The sequence below is a fragment of the Convolutriloba macropyga genome, chromosome 11 (assembly GCF_964194025.1).
Source record: "Convolutriloba macropyga chromosome 11, txConMacr16.3, whole genome shotgun sequence".
NCBI lineage: Eukaryota > Metazoa > Xenacoelomorpha > Acoela > Convolutidae > Convolutriloba > Convolutriloba macropyga.
In genome coordinates this window covers 50727072-50751546 of record NC_134478.1, presented here as the reverse complement: position 1 = coordinate 50751546, position 24475 = coordinate 50727072, and the positions used below count along the sequence as shown (strand labels likewise).

Below are 24475 nucleotides of genomic sequence, written 5' to 3'. Positions count from 1 at the left end.
GAAAGTAAGCCAACAGCAATTAAAATTAATCACGAGAGTTACAGTGGCTCTGTCAACATTATCAGACAAAAAAAGCATCAAAGTTCATTAAATTTTGTTTTGAGCTTATTTTCAAAATCTGCATTTAGTAACTTAATCATTTGATGTTGACAGATGGTTCACACATTCATCAGCACAATGCATATGCTTTTTATTACCGCTGCGTCATCGAGTTTTTCTAACTCAAGCTCGTCTTTGACGTGACGTAAGTTGGACTGGCGACGAAATTCGAATTGCCGTGAGCAATCTTTTGCTATTTTTATAAACAATGAATATAACTACTTTCTCTCAAAATTTTCAATGAGCTGCTGTCCATTCAGCAAACAACACGCATAAAATAATTTCGAAGCAACTAAGTTTTTGTAAAAACCATTCAAAAGTGGAGAGTTGAATTCTGGTTTAAAAGTTGCATTCTGACATATGAGATTAAAATTATAAAACTGCAACAGGGGTTAGTTAGATAAACAGATGCTCGTCCTTTTGTGTCAGATTGAATATTTTAGCTACAGCCTCCTCCAATATTTTCGGACCAATTTTTCACGGCTCGAAGAGGAGTATTGGAGAAGTCCTTTTTTAATCAATTTTATTGGAGTGAAATTTGAAGCGGGAAATGAGACACGTGAACAAATTTGAAGTGATTTTGTTGCAGAACAAAAAAATGAAGAGTGGAATAAAAAGAGAGTGTTTTTTTGTGGGCTGGTTTTGGTAGTGGTTTGTAGGTTTCTGGAAATTCATCAGAATTTTATGCTTATTCGGAGATGTTTTACGTATTTTGCTGATATTTGAGCTAATTTTTGCAATTTTTTGACAAATGTTTTAATTTACTGGCTCAAATGGGTATTGAAGAGACCCCTTCTACTTGAGACAATTTTAGAAAACAATTGGTTAAGGTTTTGTGGATGGATATCAATCTTGCTTTCGAACTATTCGAACTATTTTCTTCAATTTTTGCAATTTTTCGTTTTTGTTTATCGTTTTCTGTTTTTTAGACAAGTTTCTTAGTCTATTATGACTTGCCTATTCTTTTACAAGCATTTGAATACCCTTTTGGCTGAAGGGAATTTCGCTTTGGATTTTTATGCTTTTTTAAAGATTTTAAAGATCTTTTAAAGATCTTTAAAGATATTTTAAAGATCTTTTTCATGTTTTTAGCGCAAGTTGTTTGTAAGAGCATTATTTGGCTTCAAGTATTTTTTAAAAAATTTTCATCATTAGGTCTTGTAGGCACTAGTGGTTTCAATGAATTATTTTGGGCAGAAATTGTTATTTCGGAATCTCAATTTATGACAAAATTTCATCACAGTTTTTATCACTCTTTAACAGATTTGATTTTCTTGTTTTTACTTTTTTGTTTTGAGGATTTGTTTTAAGTTGATCATAAATTAGTGGAGGCAAATTTTGTCTGATGAAGAGTTGGATGGCGTGTAGATGGATATCCACTTCGAGCCGTTTCCGGAATTATTCCGAGTATGTTGTTTTGAATGCTCAAGGTATTTATACAGCTGTGGGAAATTTTTATTAACAGCTATGTTGCTTCATCCCAATCAAAGCAATAAGAATAGTGTACTTCAGAGACCTCAATAATTTTACTGCAATAAAAGATACTTCATTAAATATTTCAATGACTAATACTAAAGTATTAATTGTATTATATAATAAGTATATTAAATATATAATATGTATGTTAGGTATATAGTACAATGAGTATGCATTCAATAATTATATAAAACAACAAGGAGGCTCGGTAAAGTGTGTTCGCACATAATGTTCCGACCCCGCTCATATTTTTCACTTTGCACTTTTTCACTACCAAATGAAGACAAGAGGGAAAATTTTCAAAAAAACACATACTTTTCGAAATAATCGGTTAATGAGTAATTTGTACTAAGTGCCAACCAAGTGTTGAATTAATTACTGCCGCATTGGAAATCCAATGATACCTCATTTTATTTAAATTACGAGACAGGAGAAGCAACCAAAACGGCAAAGCATCAATTCCCGTTAAACCCAAAATTTGGTCTTCCCATAAAAAATTACTAATACATCAGTTAAAACTAAATAAAAAATCCACTCGCACTTAATTTCACATCAGATGTGACTTTTCCTTAATGAGACTTTGCCATAATTCCGGAAGAATGCAAATAATTAGGCAGAGTCCAGGCCGTCAACTTCAAATAATAAATAGAGTCTGATGGAACTCCAATGTAGCCGTTGGGCGCATTCATTAGCCTGAAAAAGAATAATGTCACCTTTGAGAAACAATGATAATTGCCATTGTTTATATTAGAGGACAAGATAAACAACAAAATCAATTAACAAAATAACTCTTGATTCCGACCAAAAATCCATTTTTTTACGAGCGCAAAAAATTTGTACGCCTCCTTGAAACTGGTGGGACCAGTCCTCACTGAGACTAGGTAGCAAGTCGACAGACAAGAACAAAAGATGCAAATTTTAAAAAAAAATTATAATTAAAAGAAAAAAAATAAAGGTAAAAAACCATTAGCTGTTTACAGAAAACACTGAATAGGCACTTTAAAACGTCCAGAAAATCAAAGAGACATCTTAAAAGCAAAATTTCACTAAAAATTTGGCAAAAACGGTGTCCATTTTGTTAAATTTTTGAGATATTCAATAATACCGATATTAAAGATTAACTGCTTTCAGCATTTGGCCTGTGGGAAGTAATGAAAATCAATATAAATGATGTAGTTTGACACAAAAACAAATGTAAAAAACACAAAAATTGGCAGAACGTTAGAATAAATATTGCCAGGTGTTAAAATCAAAAGAATTATGAAACTCAAAAAAAAAAATAATGCAGCCATATTAACAATAACTAAGCACATCTAGTACAACGATAATTTTTTTCTCTTGAAGGAAGTTCTTAGCTGTGTTTACATTAGAGAATATGTAGCAAATCAACAAAACATCAATTAACATTTAATTGGCATCAGCATTAATCTTTTACGTCTCCTAGAAAGATCTGGGACTGGTCTTTACTTAGAGTAATGAAAAGGATTAAGAGACAAGTTGTCGTAAAGCAAAGCAGAAAAAGGCAGTATTCAAGATGTCGACCAAATTTTTCAAAACAAGAAATGTTAAAGTCTTTACTATCAATTGCAATCAACTAAAATTACAAATTACGATTGTTTATGTCTACAGAAAACGTAAATCAGAGCTGCCAATTTCAGAAGGTCTGATAACACCGCAAAAAAGAGAGACAAGTATCGGCAAAAACAAAATTTCAACTTTACTCTGCAAAAAAAAGGTTTCGAAGACCTTAAAACTGTACATTATTGACTTAAGACCTCTTATAAATGAATATGTTGTTAAGCAAATGTTACGCGATCTATTTTTAAAGTGTTTATTGGACAGGGCATCAAAAATAGCTTCGAAAATGGTCACATGTCCAAAAGTAAAAAAGTTTTTTTTTCTGAACTCACGGTATAGAAACAATGAAGCCAATAATTAAAAAAAAATCCTCTGGAAAAATTCAACTTTCCTTTACTAGAATGAATAGACAATTTTTGTTTACGGGTACTAATCAAAAATCAAATCGATTTTTGATAAAAGTTGCTACATTGAAAAGTAAACTAAGATTTTCTTACAACAAAAATTTTCAAATAGATGTTAATTGAAGGCATTGAAGAAATTGAAGTTGGCTCTTCATTTAGGCAAGCCAATTGGATCTTTTTTCAGTAATGCTTCGTCAAAAGACTGCCTAAATGGTAAATGCTAGACTTCATTTTAAATGATTCAATTGTCTGTCAACAGTTTGATGTCTGTATCTCCGGAAAATTTGAAAACAAAAATTGGCTGAAGGAACATCTGGCGCCATGTTTGATGAAAACGTCTATTTTTTTTGGAAAATAAAATTATCATTTTGGAAAAAATTATTATAAAAATCAAAAATTTTTAGCAAATTTGACAAAAAATGAACAAAAGTTCAGTAAAATGTGAACAGAAACAACGGATATAATTCCAATGTTCAACATATCTTTGAGCCTCGATAATTGCTCAGAAAAAACTAAAGTAAAAAAACCTTTTGAATATTTGCATATTCTACACTGTATAGGATTTCTAATGATATCAATAACAACTCACTACGATGAAAACATCGATCGGGCAAACTTGACTGAACAAAAGAACCTTTTTGATTATATTGATCCTCCCCCCACCAAAATGGATCCAAACAATAAGTACGTATATACATAGATATATTCTTCAATAAAAAATATATAACGCAATAAATATACTTCAATAAATATATTTCAAAAAGGGCATACTTATAAGCAATAATATAACAATAACTCTACTGATTTCAAATAATAAATATATTTTTTTCATTTTGAAACCTAACCTATTTCAAATAACAACTCCAAAGATAAATGTAAAAAAATGTAAACTCTATAAGTGTCTTCACTGGTCATTCCTAAAATTATCAGAGAAATAGCTCTGCAAGCTGACGCCAGACCAGTCATCTGAGACTCTGCTTTAATTGACTTCGGTCTGAAATTTCATCAAACAGCAAAAAAATTCTTCCCGGAGTCGGGATAACTTAAAGTTCAGCGTTGAATCAGGAAAAAAACATAAATTACTTTTATCATGACAGTATCAAGATCGTGGCAATTTATAACATGAAAAGGGTAACTTTTAGCAATCATCTATGCAGTTGACATGTACATGATGAATTTTATTCATGCGCATGTTAATTAACATCCTGTTTTCAATATATGCATACATGTAATTAAGTTTGCCTTTAAGCTACTCAGAGTGCGTAACACCCACGCTAATCGTTATTTGAAGGACGCCCCCCCCTTTTTGATCTCAAATGCTGCTACTGTTCTAGCGCACTGCAATTAATGCTGGTATACGCTGTTCGCGCTGCAATTAAATGCCTCTTTGCAAATGCCCTCTGCTAGCTATATAAGGCCTCTCTGCAAATGCCTCTCTGCAAATGCCTTTATCTTGCTTTTACGATGCACAAAATATCTTTGAGAGAAAAGTTAATAAATGAATATATTGGATAAATAAAGGAGTTAAAGGATAAGGAGTTAATTAAATAGTTTTGCTTTCAGTCTACGCTTTCGAGTTTTTCACTGCCGAACTCCAGCTAACCTTACGCAGCTTGTGTTGAATCTTGCACAGCTTCCATGTATGATGGATCACACTTTTTCATCGTCACCGACCTCCTCCGACCTCCGACACCGACCTCCGCAACCGACGTCCGCTACCGACCTCCGCTACCGACCTCTGCAACCGACCTCCGCAACCGACCTCCGCAACCGACCTCCGCCGACCTCGGCTACCGACCTCCACCGAACTCCGGTACCGACCTCCGCTGACCTCCGCTACCGACCTCCACCGACCTCCGCTACCGATCTCCACCACTTCTACCCCAAAGATGAAAATGCAGAAATATGAGGTATAGTTGGAGATAGAATAGCTTTTGAGGGTATCGCTATCTTAAAAATATTATTCATGATAACAATTATTCGAAATTTTCAAAATTTGCTGTGTGCAGTCTGTCAGTTCGTTGTATGCACAGTCTGATGATGAGAGAAATGTGAAACGTCCAGTGCAGCGTTGACCTATAATGTAAATGAGGCTACGAAGAATAAGGACAGACTGGTATCTTTCCTAATCAACTCTGGGCAGACTGGCGAAAGTATTTATACTGGTATTTGTCTGATTCAGTATTGGTTACAATTGAAATGAAATGGTACAGCGCTGAAACTTACTGTGGGCAAGGTCCGGGTTGTTTTTTAGTGAAAAGAAGTAACAAGCGCATTTCCTATGTCAAAGATACTGATGTGATGATAAATGTGACTATAAAGTTATCAAAGAGTATCAGATGAAACTTTAATTACGTTTCTCGTTTACTGCGCACAACAATGATGACTACCGCGTGTAGAGAAAATTTTTAACAGAAGAACAATTGAAATTTTCCGGAGCATTTTCTGAAAATCTCATGCCTTCGAAAATAAGTGTATCCAGATTTTCATACTTTCATATCCAGAATTTTCTCGGAACTTATTCATACAAGTGGTACATAAAAGTTTTTATAATGAATTCATTTCATCTGCAGATATCTCACGGTTATGATTGAGATACGAGGTTTTGGTTATTGCAACATATAAAAGAGAAAAACCGTGGTCATCAAATTCTCCGGCTGAAAAAAATGTTCCTCATTAGTGTTCTTTTTCATAAATTTTACCAATGATCTGTTACTACATGTGTAAAGTTCTCTAAGGCAATGCTATAAGAAACGCAAAGCGGTTTCCGCAGATTAATTCCTGCTTCGCAACTATTAGAACCTCAAGGCGTTTTTCAGCGGGTTAGTTCCTGCTTCGCAACCATCAGAAACTCAAGGCGCTTTTCAGCGGGTTAGTTCTTGCTGCTCATATATCAGAAATCGAATGCATTTCAGTGAGTTAGTTCCTGCTGTGCATCTATGAGAAACTAAATTTCAAACAAATCCTTCAAATGCTGAAGGCCGACTGTTTCCTGTTTCGTCTTAGATTCCAAGGAGAATTAAAATTATGTACTGAAAATGCGTATGTGTTTCAAGGAACGTACTTGTATCTTGACATGCTTATTTGTATTTTTTTTGTTAATTGTGTGCCTGTAGAGCTAAGATTTTCTGGTGAACTAGAGAAACTAAGCTTCAAAGTTGCTTTAGTCTTCAAGATAAACAATGGAGGAAACACGTGGTTTTTTCTTTTTAACATTAAAACTGTTGATGCTCCTTGGAGAAACTTGAGTCATCTTTTTTTCGCTAACGGTAATGAGGTCTAACAATTACAAAAACTTAAAGTTTAAAAGTAATTAGTATACATTAGATTATCTTAAAAAGGCTCAGAAAATCTATTTCTTCAAATTGATGTCTTCCTTTTCCGTTCTCATTGTCCAATTTTTGATGTATCCTTCGAAGCCATAAATTGTTTCTCCGTATCAAATATCGAAATAATAGGTTGAAATAATAGAATCTGTTTTGTGAATAAAATCTTATAGCCCAAGAAGAGCTACCAGTTGATGTTTTTCGTATCTTTGTTTCGGCTTAAAAACCAAAATCTGAAAAATTGACCGAATAAAAAGTCCAACCTAGCATATATTATGTTCATTATAATTTATAAAAGTACAAATAAAATGAAACTAAGTTGCAATTGACTTAAACTGTTTCGGTTGGAACACACAGTTTCATTCAACACAAACAGTTGTCAAAAGAAATATAAAAATGAGCTAAAAATGAATAATACTTTGGCTTATTTTCACAGCATAATATCACAACTATGACTTCAGACTGCATAAAAGGTTACGAGTTTCTTATCCTGCACTTGTCAAAGTTCATTGTTTTTGCAGTTTTGCTTGTGCTGACTTTTTTGAGCACGTGCGTTTTTTTACAATTCAAAGAATTTTTACAATTCAAAGAATTTTTACAATTCAAAGAATTTGAATTGTATTGAGGCACTCTCTTTTTTTAAGATCTGTTCACACGTTTTTATGATTTTTCAAGTCAAATTGGAGTAGTGATTTTGGTTACGCCGAAACAGAAAGTGGAGCGAAAAAGCGAGTGGTTTTGCGGCGTGATATTTTTTCGCTCTAATTTTAAAATAGAGTGAGAAAACGGTGTTTGAACAAAAATTTGCTTTCTTGCTAGTGGTTTTTTGTTCACATGCGGCAATTGTACGTTGAATTTTACGCTTTTTTTTCGGATCGGGTTTTTTTTTCTAAATGGTTGTCCCAATTCATTAATAGCTCATTGTAGGCCTAATTTTTTGTTTGAACCAAATTTCCATTTCTCGCTATTTGTTTTTTGTTTATATGCGGCATTTTGACACCGATTTCTTTGTTTTCTTTTTCTAATTTTTTTATCTGATATTTTTAGAAGTGGTTTTCTCATTTCATTCATAGTCCGTTATAAGTCGTTTAATGTTTAGTCAATGAAAATTTTACGTCAAGACTTGTCCCGCTATGTTTTTTTTTCAATTTAGTTCATGAGCGCTTTCCCTGTTGCAATCGTTTTTCTTGTGGTGTCGGATTATTTAACTTCACATATTGACTCAGTTTCTACAAAAATTTGATGTTTTCTCAAACACCTTTATTTTGTTTTAATCATTTGCACATCGATCAAAAACATCTGCAGCTTAATTTTTTTCTATTAAAACTATTTTTGCTTTGATTTATATTAAAAACAAAGGAGCCAAAAGAACAAATGCTCATTTTTGATCATTTCCTCACTTTGCGCGATATCGCGACCACGCGTTCAAAAGAAAATAAACCATTTTCTGACAAACTTAAAATTTTTATTATCCTCTCGGGCTGATCACTCACTGCATTGCACTACTGAACCAGAAACTGTACATAGACTTTTTTACACTTGTACAGATTCTGTACATGTGAGCTCTCTTAGCTCCCAAAAGTAAAATCCTCTCCATACTTTAACGAATTGCGATCTCTTACAAAAGACAAAGTGGAATGTGCAAAAAAAACAAAATTTGATCTGAAGCTCAATTACATTTACGAAACAAAATTGAGAAAAAAAACTATCACCCAGACACTTGAAGGCAAGAGTCAGCAAATAGATTTAATCAGAAAACTTACTTTCAATGTAATTTGCAGCGCATTTGAAAAGGCATGCGCATTACACTCTGTCAACAATCAAAATCAATCTCTTGAAATCAGAGGTTTCTTTTGCTGCCTTGTCGTTTAGTCTCATGAATCGGAAGTCTAAGTTTTCTGATGCTTTGCATGTTTTTTTGATGAAACAAAATTTTATCTTGCAACTGGCGAGAAGTTTGTTTCATGGTTTATTAACGTTGCCACTCTTTGTTTTCAAAAATATATCAGTGTTATTTGATTTTTGCTCTTTTTTCTTTGTCTTTTTCTTGTGTTGTCTCTAGATTTCACTAGCGTTATCAACTTAACCTTATTTATTACCCCCATTTTTTTAGTAGTCGTTAAGGTCAAATTAAAAAAAACATGCAATAAAAAGTATAAGAGTCGAAAAAGCAATTTAAAAAAGTACATTTTACCAGATTGTTGCATTTTTAATTTGGGTAGCAAAAAAGAAGAAAGAAATTTTGTTAATGAATCTGTAGATAAATCAACTGGACAGACAAAAGCATTTGGAAAAATGAATGAAAAAGTTAGTGCTTTATGAAGAGAAACTAATTTATAAGGTAAACTAAAAAACGTTAGCTGCAGTTTATTTTAAAAACTTTTCACTTGGGCGACTAAGATTTTCAAACGAGGTAGTAGTTCAAACATTTGATAAGAAATGAGGGGTTTTAAGAACATATTTCACTTACATTGAAAACTTTTTGTTTTGTTATTAAACCTCAGGACGAAACCTCAGTTGTGTTTAAGACCAGAAACCAAAACGGTAAGAGGAAAAATGTTTCTAAAAGTTATGACTAAAAGCGAAACAAAATTCATTGATCTCGAAATAATTTATAGCAAACGCAAAAATAAAAAACTAAAGATAATCAAGCCAATAAAAATTGCATATAATAATTCTGTTTAGACTAAGAAAATATTAGGGAACTCAAAGTTTTTCTTGTTTAATCAGTAAAACTTAAGAAAACTTTCCATCTGTTGTATAGTAAGGAAAAAGTAAACTTGTGAAGTTCAGGTTTTATCTGACTGCATTTTGACGTTGTTACTAGGTGCTTTTAAATTTAGATATTCAGTTTTCGCCATGAATTTTTTTGTGCTAATTTTTATGTTTGTTGTTTTTTTTGTCTCTTAGTCTCTTTAATGTCATATCACGTATGCGCTGCAATGAGGCATGACATTATGTAATTCAATTAGTAGATAGGTTGTTTAACGATTGTTTTCAACTCAAACATCTATTTTTGTTAGCTCTTCATTTGGTTGACATTTTAGTCAAAAATGTAGTTGAGCTCGGGTCGGAATATATTGTGCGAACGCACATTAACGAGCCACCTTGCTTTAATCACTGATTAAACTAATGCAGTGTTAAAACAGGCTCTCAAAATCTTTAGTTGTTGAAGCGAAGTTAGTTACAATTATATTTTAGTTAACAAATATCTCTATTTTCTATAGCTATTTATTGAAAAATAGTATTGGCTAGAAAAAACTCTTTTAATCAGAAGCAGCTGGCAGATATGTGGGTTTTCTAACTTAGAAATTTGAACATCAGAGGCTCGATTTCTTTTTAATTGACAAAAAGCTCTTCTTATGAAAGTGTTGATTGTGAGCAATTTCAAATAATTTTGGTTGCCCCTGAATTTATCAATGATAGATGGGTTTGCTAGCTTCTTTTCTGTTGTGTTGCATGCGTGTTATCAATTGAATTTCGTCCGAATTCTTTTTACATTTTATTTGAGTTTTGCAAAAAAAGAGGTCGGGGAAATGAAAAAGAGGTCTGGGAAATGAAGTTTTGCAAAACTGGGATATGGAAAAAAGATGTCTGGGAAATGAAAAAGAGGTCTGGGAAATGACGTTTTGCAAAAACTGGGATATGGAAAAAAGAGCATGTAGCAATGTAGCTGAAAAATGACATTAACCTTATGTTTTGACGCGCTCTCTTTTCTTTTCAGTAAACTTAGACTGTGGCTTCCGCAGCGACTAATCGCACACGTTTGCTTCTATAGTTGCCACAATAGATTGTACTATGGGAAAGTGACATAAAAATAGAGCTTTAAAAGCGGTTGCCTTCTCTTTGCTAACAAATTTTTAAAATTCTTTATGTGTCGTCAAAACATTACGGAAAATATAAAAAGCAATCAAGCATACAAAACACTTGTTCCTGATTAAATGATCTTTGCTTATGTCGACATACCTCGTTTTTTTTATACACCACGGTACTGTTCATGGTTATGTTTGGAATGAATTAAAAATTTATGTAAGCAAACAGGTGTTCAGTTCACGTTTCCAACAAAATTTTCCTCACAAATTGTGGAAATTTTGACAAGAGCAACACAAGGTAAAAGTTCTTTGCTTCTATAACCAGCCTAGGTTATGTTTCAGTCCAATAATTTGAGCAGTTCTTTGAAATTGGACCCATCTAAGATTTAAATTAGCACCTAAGGGAGGCTCAGAAAACTCTGAGAAAACTCATTACAAATATAAGTGCTGAATTTTTAAAAGGTCTCAATAAAATAGACTTTAGACGTTCAACAGAGTTTTTAATCATCCTTATATTTTGTTCTCAAATAGAATTTAAACCCTGACAAAAAATTTTAAGCAAAATTGCAAATTTTTGTGTCTTAACCTCTCATATCCTTATCAAAAGACATAAATGTTTGATTGTTTTTTGAAATATGTGTAAACATTAGCGAATGTTTCAGGACGAATACTCAAGCATGGAGAGAAGTATTTGCATTACTGTTTGCACATTTTTTCTGGTCTTCCAAGCCACTGAGGTGACAGCTACTTGTTCAAACATACTTCCTGGATTAACCCGTATGAGCTCCGGAGTCGACATCACTACGCTGGACCTCGAACCACGTGATCAGCTTTCTTCCGCTGGATTCAAAAGACTTCTTTTCGATATTGAATGTGACAATGGAACACGCTGGACTTATAATAATCAAGTCTACCAGATCCCAGACCATGTCAAGGTTACTTTCAGCATCCCGACTGGTTCGACAACTGCTGCAACAACTTTGCATAGATCTGTCACAGATGTTCAGCATACTTTCAGAGCTGCTGTTGGAGTGTCGGCTTTCAAATATGGTATGGGATCGGGAAGTGGGAGCTATGAATCGAAACTTAGGTCAATTCGGGACAATTTCGTTCAAATTTCGGAGGTCAAGTTTATGCTTACCACAATTGAAGCGGCGTTGGAAGACGAGATTAGTTTCAGTTCTTCTGTCTCTAAAGCCATAGCGTTGCTGCCAGGAAATTCAACGTATAAGTACGCAACATATAGAGAGTTTTTCAAAAATTACGGAACACATTTTATAAGAAATGCAAAATTTGGCGGGAAAATACAGACAAATTTTAAAATATCGCAAAATTATTACTTGCACCACAACAGTGAACAAATTAAAATGCAAGCAAACGCAGCTTTTAACAAAAAAATAACCACGGAATTTCACGGCGGTTTTGAAACGGGGACTGATAACATTGACTCAAGTTTCGAAGAATTCACAACCTCCGAGACTTATTACTACGGAGGATCAGCAAACATACTTCTAGACAGTGGGTACCAGCAGTGGCAACCAACGGTCGAAGAAAACCCTTGGATAATTTCAGTTGAACTCAAACCCATTTCAAGTTTATTGACAGATAAAGCCAAAGCTGGGGAGCTCGATAGTGCTTATGAAATGTACCTTTCAGAAAACGCCCTCGCTGAGTTGGAAGAAATTTTGAAACTCAATCTGGGAAAATATCAGAAAAGGGGGCTGGATCTTTCAATTGTATATTCACTTCTGAAAAAAGTGGAAAAGGAAAAAACAGCAGAAGTGCCTAATGCAAATTTGATTTACCAATTACACGATGAAGTTTACTTTCACTTTGTTTTGCCGGACTGGTGGTTCGATTTTGAATTATGTTTGAACTCTTTTCGGGCCGAGGGCTCAGGAACTTGCGATGTTTCATCGAACGAGAAGGTTTGCGCTCCACCCGAGGGCTACACTTACGAGTATAATGATAATGAGAACCCAGCGCAATGTGAAATAGATGCTGGACTGTTCGTGAGTCACGATACTGATGAGTGGGCAAAAGATACAGAGCTTTGCTTTAGCATTGGAGGCAATTCGTGCGAATTTACAACAGAAAAGATGTGTCAAAAAGCAAATAATTATCTATTTACCGGACTGAACAAACTAATGAATCGAGATCAAATTTGTCACGTGAACTTTTCTACTCAGAACAACAATCCAAACATTCCTGAATGGTTCAAACAAATCGAGTTATGTCTTGTTAGTTATTCGGAGGTGAGTTCAGAAGATGAAAAATTAGACATCGATTGCGCTGCGTTGAATAGTTGGGTTTCCTCAGTCAGCTTTGGGTTTCACGACAGTGATTGCTGTGTAGTTCGGCTAGGCATATTTTACATGTTTCCAGGAAATGAGAAAGTTGTTCGCAATCAGTTGGAGAAAACAACCCCAAACAAACAAGACAATCTGTGGAAGTGGCTGGATGATAATGGGAGGATATCAACTTTGGTTTTAATCGGAGTTTTGATATTACTTTTAACAGCCATTGTTTGCTACTGTTGTTGCAAATGTAGGAAGGCTAAATAAAAAATAATCAGCAAAATGATTTGATGTCGAAAAAGGCAAAATTTCGATCAAATAATTTCACGATCATATCAATTGAACCGAAAACAGAACCATGACTGCCAAAATCCGAAAACGACACTGCCAAGGTGGGACAAAATAGACTTGAGTGCGACATCTGACATTTAGCTGTTAATGAATCAACTTGTTTAATTGTTAATGAATCAACGGTAACAAGGTTGAACAAACGACACATGATATGAAAAAATAGTGAAAGGACTTAGCTCAACATGCGAAAGAGAGATGGACAAACACCCTTTACAAAATTGTCAACAAAAATATAAAACTCAAAAGACTATATTTTGGAAAATAATCATTGTTAACTTTGATTGTCTAGTAACCTACAGACTCTTTATAGTAACTATACTCATTCTTCACTTTCACTTTGAATTTTTTAACGAGTGTAAATAAATTTTGTTTTTGTAATTTTTAAAGGTTTAGAGGGCAGAAGGGTGAACCAGTTATTTTTGTCAAATCAAAAAGAGGGTGAGATAATACATGATGTTTATTGTATTTGACTGTCTCATCCTTCAGGCCATTAGATTTTCAAAAAAATCTTACAATTGTTTGTTAACTTTGAAGTGAAAATGAGGAAATAGTTTAGACAGTCTGTGAACTTCGAGCCGCCCGATCATGTTTCCTTGTACTAATTAAAAATTCTCTTTTTAATATTGATTGTGACCATGGCAAACTCTGGACCAACCCTTATAAAGGAAAATGTCAAGGATCATTCAGAGCTGCTTTTGAGGTGTCGGTTTTCAAACTTCGTATGGGATAGGGAAGTAGAAGCTGCGAAGAAAAATTCAAACCAGTTGGGAACCATTTTATCCAAATTTTCGCAGTCAAATTTTTTGGTTACCACAAGTGATGTGATAATGAAAGACAACATTATTTCTTTTGTGTCTATAAAGCTTGACTTTCTTGTCAAAACTCAATGTTTTACATGTAGGGTACGCAACATGTAGAGGGTTTTCATAAAAATAACGGAATGTTTTCTAAACGAGTAGCAAAGTTCAGAAGAAAAAGCAGACTTTTTTGGAATAAGGCTTTTTATTAATTTATAAATTCTCGGCTGTGAACAAATTAAAATCCAAGCAGGGTATCCTTCTTAATAATTGAGTACACAAAACTTCATGTTGATATTGACGTAGGTACTGGAAGCGCTGAAGGGTTCTCAAACAATCAAAATATCAAAAAATTTGAATACGGAGGATCTACAAACACTTTTCAAAAAATTGGGTAACAGGGTTAGCAACCAACAGTCACGGGAGACTATTTTTCTGTTTGGGGTGAATTTGGAACAAATTTCAATTTTTTTGACGGATAAAGCTAAAAACAGAGAGTTCAAGAATGCTTATAAATGTACATAGCAGAGAATAAAATCAATGGGTCGGAAACAATTTTAAACTTCAATTTGGAAAAATTATCACAAAAGCAGCCAAATATTTCAGTTGTAGCCTCGATTTTGAATTAGAAACTAGAAATTGGCAGTCCTACTCGTTGTAACAACCACTACCCCATAGGACAAGAAAATTTATTCTCTTTTGTTTTTCCGGATTGATAGTTCAATTTTAAATTTGGTTTCAACTTTTCAGGGTGCAGGGTCCAAGTAATTCCATTTTCCATCAAATGATTTTTTTGTGCTCCCGGTGACTACATTAACCATTATAATGATAATTACAAACCACCAGCAAAGTGAATTATTTCCTGAATTCTTCTTCAATCTTGATACGGATGAGGGAGCAAAAAAGATTTTGCAACAGTGTTGGAGACATTTCGTGCATTTTTGCAATTGAGAAAATAGAGATAGGGTGTGAAAAAGCAAATAGTTACGGAACTGAGCAAAGTAATGAAGCGAAGTGAAAACTCAACAGACCTATTTGATTCAAACCAAGACTCAAAAACAATCAAAAGAAAACATCTTTGAATGATTCAGGCAAATCAAGTTATGCCCTGTTTGTTATACGAAGGTGAGAATGAAAAAGGAAGAAAGTTGAGAACGATTGCGCACAATTAAATTAAATGGGCTCGGATTAAATTAAATTGGCTGAAATTTAATGTCATTTGAAAATTGAAACGAGGTTGCCGCAATAGGCCATGCTTGACGAGACATGGTCAAGACATAACTAGGGCAGCGGGATGATGGGGTCATTTTGGGATAGTTCTGATATTATTCTATCAATTTCGAACAATTTATCAAGGCCAGTCAAGTATTAAACAGTAAAAAATGAGTGTTAAAACGGATTGATCACTTGAATAGTTTAATTTTTGACCTTTTTGACCCAGTTTCCGATTTCAATATATTGTTCCACGATCTTTTGTCTTCGATGGTTTAATAACTAATTTGATTAGATGTAGGAGATTCGACATTAAAAGGCGCCCCATCTTATTTTAAATACAGACACACCGAGAACAGAAAATTGCCCGGAACGAGTTTCAATCGGTTTCAATATTCTCCAGAGAATTACACGTCCTAGTCTTGAATTGACTAATCAAAACTGATCAGGTCTTGTTTCAAGTCTTAAGACTTGTCCAATCTTGGCCAAGACTTACCCAAGACTTGATAAGTCTTAAAACATTTTTAGTAAAAATTTCGAATTGACCAAAAAAGTTTTGTAATGTGCCATCATATGTTCACTTGCTACGATGCTCCAAACCTGTCGGAAGATCTGAAGGGGACCATCTCAGCACCTAACCACCTTAGTCGGGTGAGCGCACATATCTAAGGCCTATTTCAGCCTTTTGGGCTTGTTTTTGTGCCAAATCTCATGTTTTCCGGTCAATTTCAATATCTTGACTATATAGCTGAATGCAATTAATTGAGATCGTTGATATGTCATCCGGAAAAAATACAAATATGGCAGGAGGACCCAGCAGCCCCATTGTTCTCAAACAACCGAAAATTGAGAATTTTTGAGGGTTGAAGTAGAATTTTTGGCTACAGAAACGTCCATATCGAAGCCGGCCAATATTGACCTTCATGGACCCAAAAACCCATAGAGCATTGCACGGGATCAAAAGAATGCTGTCCCTTGCCAAATCTTAAGACCTGATTCAAGACATGCCAAGGCTAAAATGTGAAGTGATCAGAGCCTTGATAGAGTAATGATCTATGACTTGTAATAAGAATTTTTAGTGCTGATTAAGACTTGACGTTCAGTCTGGGTGTCGTTAAATACCTTATATTAATTTTAATTGGGGTAATAAACATGGCAAATAAATTTTGATTAAATTTGACTCCTTTTGTCAGGGTAGTTTTCTGTCAGATCCCAGGATCTACCAAGACAAGACTGTGATATGCGATTATCACGAGCTAATTAAACATTCAATCGTTTTAATTTTTTTTGTTTATAAATAGTGAAACATTTTTTTCTCTAACATCTGGTCTTCATCTAATTGAGTTAATAAATTTAATGAGCTGTGAAATGTATCATTATTTACCGTTGAATATTATCAACAGATATTGGGTGTTTTCCCTGGGTTCTGATTAACGTTCTGTCCTCTTTCACATCAGTAACCTAGTCATGTTTTTCACAACAAAAACACAATCGAACCAGCGCATATTCTAAATGGTTCAGAATTAGATATCGCTATAAATTAGCAAAATTAGATGAAAACGAAACATAAACATAAGAACAAACTATTAAAGACATTAACATAGAAACCTTTAGAGGAAGCAGTTATTAATTTTTGTGAACAAAACTGAAACGAAAAGGAGTTATCCAACAAAATTTTGTGATCTTGCGCAAAAGCCTCTGAAAGCGTCTGATCGGTGAAATTTTAAATTTTTGGCAAAAGTGGCGAAACTGACGGGAATTGCCTGCTCTACATATCAAGTTTGTGTGCTAGCTTTTTTCTTCGTTATAGCTAAATTAAGATTTGTTGCCCGTCAAAAAAGGAAGCTTACAGCAAAACTTTTTAATTTTATTTGATTAAATATGCAATAGATAAACTAAAAAATAGCAATCTAAAGCGCATTTTATTTTTGTTAGCCGTTCTTTCCATTTCAATAGCAGCCTGGTTACCTACAATTGGAGTCGTTTGACCCTAATTTTATCATGGAAATCAGCTTTCATCTCTTAAGTGATCACCAAGTGAGTATCATAATCAATCTAAATAATTGCTTTCTTATTCAACTCTTGTGAACTACGACTATATACGAATTAATTGTCGGTTTTGAAACATAAAAGCAGGAAAACGAAAAAGCGTCATCAAAATTCACAAAAATGAAAATTCAAAAGTACTTGCGGAAGTTGTCAGAGATTTAGCAGTCTAAATGTTAACATGTTTAATGAAAATATTTTTATTGATATCTACTCGTTTTATTTTTAATATCCACCCCTAAAGATAAACTGAGTGCATGTTTTTTTTTCTAAAATTCACTCTTGGTGTAATTAAAATCTTCGGCTTTGATATAAAAATTTTCGTTAACTGGATTTATAAAATTTAAGGTAATTGATTTTCACCTGTTTTGCTAACAAAATTCTTACCTTTTGTGCTGTAATTCCACGTTAGACATATATATAGTTCACATTCCCACTGTTCCATTGAAAGCGTTTAGACTGTTCAATGTTTCTGGGCAATCAAACAAACACCACAAAGGACTCTGACGAGTGAGAAGCAAGAAATATGTCACGATTGCCATAGAAACATGACATATTTCACGACTACCAGAAGATATGACAAGACTGCCAGAGGAAAATAGGAGAATTATTTCAAATTAAAGAAATGAGCTTTCTTATAAAACGCTCATTTCAATTTAGAGTCATAAACTTCTAAAACCGTAGTGCATCTGTTTGATTCTTTGCTCCGAAACACCCCTCATCTATTTAAATTTTTCTCAGATTGATCACTTATCTATTTGATTTGAATCGCAAACATCCCTCAGCTGTAGTTTAATTGTTTGTTTCACTTGCAACTGATTCTTTCAGTATTATCTTTCAATTATTTCATTTTTTTAAGTTTTATTCATTTCATTGATGCCCCCAGTAAAACTGCGAAACCCTTTATCGCAAACAAACACAAATCCCCTCCAACTTGATTATGATTACAAATTCAATGAAAATACCATAGATTAGTAATTGAATTTTTTAGAATCATCCTCTAACTATTGGAATAATACTCCTGTCGTCCTCCTGGTTGCTCGAAATTGGGGTTTTCCAATTGTAAATTTAGTGGCTTGTTTTTTTAGATAAATTATCAAAAGCAGTTGAGTTTTTTGTAATAGGATTTAATGAGACTATTTCGTTGTTCATGGAGGAAATTTGTTAAATGAATCTAATCTAATTCCAACTTCATTTCAAATTACGGGATTTCTTTTTGTTATTGTTTTAAATTTTGTCCTTTCAATTTGTTGTATTTTATACACTATCATGCTAGTAACCTTCGCTTAAAATTCTAATATTTACTGCACACAATTTTCAACGGTACTGAGAAAAATTCCTTTTAAATTGTCCAAAATAAACAGGCCAGCAGATTGCAGGTGAATTCTGCTTACGAAAGATATCAAGTAAATTTCTCAAATTAGTGAAAATTGTCCGAGAACCCTAGTGGAGCAGCAAATTTTTCTTAGCTTGAAACGATTTGTAATGTAACATTTAAATGATTTGCCTGGAGGTCTGAAACTACTGATTTATAACATTTACTCCAGTAAATAGTTTGAGTAAAAAATCTATCAAAAGCTGGCAGGCGAAAACTCAACAAGCCTTTGAGAAGTATCTCTTCTTCAAAAAAGATAGTTTTTTGTCGACTTTGCAATTTTTCTCCCAACTTACACATTAGCTCCATAATCCGCTGGGATGAATTTGAATTGAACTTAGACTATTTTTTACGTCAACGCTTATTTTCCTGAAATCGAATCAGTAGTCAACACTAAATCAACACTACACTTCTTTCAGCTGATCTTTTTTGAGGTATGTTTGTTCAGTTTCACCTCATTTTTAGCATAGGATGAAATGCCAATCAAAATACAAGAAATTCTCGGTTTTGTTTCTCTTTGTGTCTGCAATCCACTTTTAATTAGCAAAGACATTTGCTTTTAATCTTCTAACTAACAATTAATTAATCAAGTTAAAAGTGAGTTAGTATGCAAATCTCATGATGATGGAACGTGTTGCCTTCAGTGAATTGATATTAACCAGGAAATAGTTTTTGCAGACAACACATAGTTTACACTGAAGAATATTCACTCCCTACGCTTATTATCAACTGCCTCTGTTTTTCTGCAACTTGTGAGTAACACAAACCATTATTTCTTCAATCCTTGAGGAGAAAATGTAAGTCAACAATTATATTTACAGGGGATTATGAAGAGTTAGTAGGTTCGAGATAAATAAAGCCAGGCTGAGATTAAAGATCTAAATTTGATATTTCCTGAACGAAATGAACTTCACAGGAGATGCTGATCTGAGCACCTCTCAACCCATGCAGAAGTTTACAGAGGCAACTTTGACACTTTTGTTGTGTCACTTGACACTTTTGTGTCGCAGATAAGTTTTGTCACTTGACACCTTTGTGTCACAGAGAAGTTGTTTCACTTGACACATTTGTGTCACAGACAAGTTGTTTCACTTGACACATTTGTGTCGCAGATAAGTTGTGTCACTTGACACATTTGTGTCACAGACAAGTTGTTTCACTTGACACATTTGTGTCGCAGAAAGATATCAAGTAAATTTCTCAAATTAGTGAAAATTGCCCGCGAACCCCAGTGGGGCAGCAAAGTTTACTTAGGTTGAAACGATTCGTAATGTAACATTTAAATGATTTGCCTGGAGGTCTGAAACTACTGATTTATAACATTTACTCCAGTAAATAGTTTGAGTAAAAAGTCTATCAAAATCTGGCAGGCAAAAACTCAACAAGCTTTGAGAAGTATCTTTCTTTTTAAGATAAGATAATTTTTTGTCGATTTTGCAATTTTTCTCCTAACTTATACATTAGCTCCATAATCCGATGGGATCAATTTGAATTGAACTTAGACTATTTTTTACGTCAACGCTTACTTTGCTCGTTTGACCCTAATTTTATCATGGAAATCAGCTTTCATCCCTTATGTGATCACCAAGTGAGTCTCATAATCAATCTGAATAATTGCATTCTTATTCAACTCTTGTGAACTACGACTAGATCTGAATTAGTTGTCGGTTTTGAAACATAAAAGCAGGAAAACGAAAAAGCGTCATCAAAGTTCAAAAAATTGAAAATTCAAAAGTACTTGCGGAAGTTGTCAGAGATTTAGCAGTCTAAATGAACGCATATTTAATGAAAATATTTTGATTGAAATCTATTTGTTTTGTTTTTAAAATCCACCCCTAAAGGTGAACTGAGTGCATGTTTTATCCCTAAATTCACGCTTGGTGTAATTAAAATCTTTGGCTTTGATATAAAATTTTTTGTTAACTGGTTTTATGAAATTTAAGGTAATTGATTTTCACTTGTTTTGCTAACAAAATTCGCACTTTTTGTGCGGTAATTCCACGTTAAACATATGTGTAGTTCAGATTCCCACTGTTCTATTGAAAGCGTTTAGACTGTTCAGTGTTTCTGAGGCGATCTAACAACAAACACCACAAAGGACTCTGAAGAGTGAGAAGCAAAAAATATGTCACGATTGCCATAGAAACATGACATATTTCACGACTACCAGAAGATATGACACGACTGCCAGAAGAAAATAGGAGAAATATTTCAAGTTAAAGAAATGAGTTTTCTTATAGAACGCTCATTTCAATTTAGAGTCATAAATTTCTAAAACCGTAGTGTATCTGTTTGGTTGCTTGGCTCAGAATTACCCCTCATCTATATAAATTTTTCTCAGATGGCTCACTTATCTATTTGATTTGAATCACAAACATCCCTCAGCTGTAGTTTAATTGTTTGTCTCACTTGCAACTGATTCTTTCTGTATTATATTTCAATTATTTCATTCTTTTAAGTTTTATTCAGTTCATTGATGCCCCCAGTAAAACTGCGAAACTGTCTTCATCGCAAAGAAACACAAATCCCCGCCAACTTGATTTTGATTATAAATTCGATAAAAAAACATTAGATTCACAATTGACTTTTTTATAATCGTCCTCTAACTTTTGGAATATTACTCCTGTCCTCGTGGTTGCTCGAAATTGGGGTTTTCCAATTATAAATTGAGTGGCTTGTATTTTTAGATAAATTATCAAAAGCATTTTAATTTTTTGTAATCAGATTTAATTAGACTATTTCATTGTTCATGGAGGAAATTTGTTAAAAGAATCTAATCTAATTCTAACTTCAGTTCAAATTACGGGATTACTTTTTGTTATTGGATTAAATTTTGTCCTTTCAATTTGTTGTATTTTATACAATTTCATGCTAATAACCTTCGCTTAAAATTTTAATCTTTACTGCACACAATTTTTAAAGGTATTTACAAAGATGCCTTTTAAATTGTCCAAAATAGACAGGCAAGCAGATTGCACGTGAATTCTGCTCACGAAAGATATCAAGTAAATTTCTCAAATTATTGAAAATTGTCCGCGAACCCCAGTGGGGCAGCAAAGTTTACTTAGGTTGAAACGACTCCTAATGTAACATTTAAATGATGTGCCATGAGGTCTGAAACTACTGATTTGTAACATTTACTCCAGTTAATAGATTGAGTAAAAAGTCTTTCAAAATCTGGCAGGCAAAAACTAAACAAGCCTTTGAGAAGTATCTTTTCTTTAAGATAAGATAATTTTTTGTCAACTTTGCAATTTTTCTCCCAACTTATACATTAGCTCCATAATCCGCTGGGATCAATTTGAATTGAACTAAGACTATTTTTAACGTCAACGCTTACTTTGCTCCTTTGACCCTAATTTTATCATGGAAATCAGCTTTCATCCCTTATGTGATCACCAAGTGAGTATCATAATCAATCTGAATAATTGCATTTTTATTCAACTCTTGTGAACTACGACTATATATGAATTAGTTGTCGGTTTTGAAACAAAAAAGCAGGAAAACGAAAAAGCGTCATCAAAGTTCAAAAAATTGAAAATTCAAAAGTACTTGCGGAAGTTGTCAGAGATTTAGCAGTCTAAATGAACGCATATTTAATGAAAATATTTTGATTGAAATCTACTTGTTTTGTTTATATTATCCACCCTAAAGGTGAACTGAGTGCATGTTTTTTCCCTAAATTCACGCTTGGTGTAATTAAAATCTTTGGCTTTGATATAAAATTTTTTGTTAACTGGGTTAATAAAATTTAAGGTAATTGATTTTCACTTGTTTTGCTAACAAAATTCGCACTTTTTTTGCGGTAATTCCACGTTAAACATATATGTAGTTCAGATTCCCACTGTTCTATTGAAAGCGTTTAGACTGTTCAGTGTTTCTGAGGCAATCTAACAAACACCACAAAGGACTCTGAACAGTGAGAAGCAAAAAATATGTCACGATTGCCATAGAAACATGACATATTTCACGACTACCAGAAGATATGACACGACTGCCAGAAGAAAATAGGAGAATTTTTTCAAATTAAAGAAATGAGCTTTCTTATAGAACGCTCATTTCAATTTAGAGTCACAAACTTCTAAAACCGTAGTGCATCTGTTTGCTTTCTTTGTTCAGAAATACCCCTCATCTATTTGAATTTTCTCAGATTGGTTACTTATATATTTGATTTGAATCACAAACATCCCTCAGCCGTAGTTTAATTGTTGGTCTCACTTGCATATTAAAGAAATTATTTCAAATTAAAGAATTTATTTCAAAATTGAAATTATTTCAAATTTGAAATTGTTTGAAATTATATAATTTGAAATTAATTCAAATTAAAGAAATTATTTCAAATTAAAGACTTATTTCAAATTAAAGAAATGAGCTTTCTTATAGAACGCTCATTTCAATTTTGAGTCATAAACTTCTAAAACCGTAGTGCATCTGCTTGGTTTCTTTGCTCAGAAAAACCCCTCATCTATTTAAATTTTTCTCAGATTGGTCATTTATCTATTTGATTTGAATCACAAATATCCCTCAGCTGTAGTTTAATTGTTTGTCTCACTTGCAACTGATTCTTTTAGTATTATCTTTCAATTAATTATTTTTTTTAAGTTTTATTCAGTTCATCGATGCGCCCAGTAAAACGTCGAAACTGGCTTCATCGCAAACAAACACAAATCCCCGCCAACTTGATTAATAATAATACCTTAGATTAATAATCGAATTTTTTATAATCATCCTCTAACTATTGGAATAATACTCCTGTCGTCCTCCTGGCTGCTCGAAATTGGGGTTTTCCAATTATAAATTTAGTGGCTTGTATTTCTAGATAAATTATCAAAAGCGGTTGAATTTTTTGTAATTGGATTTAATGAGACTATTTCATTGTTCATGGAGGAAATTTGTTAAATGAATCTAATCTAATTCTAACTTCAGTTCAAATTACGGGATTATTTTTTGTTATTGTATTAAATTTTGTCCTTTCAATTTGTTATATTTTACACACTATCATGCTAGCAACCTTCGCTTAAAATTCTAATCTTTACTGCACACAATTTTTAACGGTACTGAGAAAAATTCCTTTTAAATTGTCCAAAATAGACAGGCAAGCAGATTGCAGGTGAATTCTGCTTACGAAAGATATCAAGTAAATTTCTCAAATTAGTGAAAATTGCCCGCGAACCCCAGTGGGGCAGCAAAGTTTACTTAGGTTGAAACGATTCGTAATGTAACATTTAAATGATTTGCCTGGAGGTCTGAAACTACTGATTTATAACATTTACTCCAGTAAATAGTTTGAGTAAAAAATCTATCAAAAGCTGGCAGGCGAAAACTCAACAAGCCTTTGAGAAGTATCTCTTCTTCAAGAAAAGATAGTTTTTTGTCGACTTTGCAATTTTTCTCCCAACTTACACATTAGCTCCATAATCCGCTGGGATGAATTTGAATTGAACTTAGACTATTTTTTACGTCAACGCTTATTTTCCTGAAATCGAATCAGTAGTCAACACTAAATCAACACTACACTTCTTTCAGCTGATCTTTTTTGAGGTATGTTTGTTCAGTTTCACCTCATTTTTAGCATAGGATGAAATGCCAATCAAAATACAAGAAATTCTCGGTTTTGTTTCTCTTTGTGTCTGCAATCCACTTTTAATTAGCAAAGACATTTGCTTTTAATCTTCTAACTAACAATTAATTAATCAAGTTAA

General features: G+C 33.4%; 1 protein-coding gene across 1 annotated transcript; it reads left to right on the top strand.

Annotated features, from left to right (window-relative positions):
• Positions 1 to 10793: 10793 nt before the first annotated feature.
• Positions 10794 to 13721, top strand: LOC142349207 (perivitellin-2 67 kDa subunit-like). Its single transcript, XM_075400620.1, has 2 exons — positions 10794 to 10993; positions 11358 to 13721. The coding sequence occupies exon 2, from the start codon at positions 11373 to 11375 to the stop codon at positions 13257 to 13259; it is 1887 nt and encodes a 628-aa protein (XP_075256735.1). The 5' UTR covers positions 10794 to 10993; positions 11358 to 11372; the 3' UTR covers positions 13260 to 13721.
• Positions 13722 to 24475: the final 10754 nt, after the last annotated feature.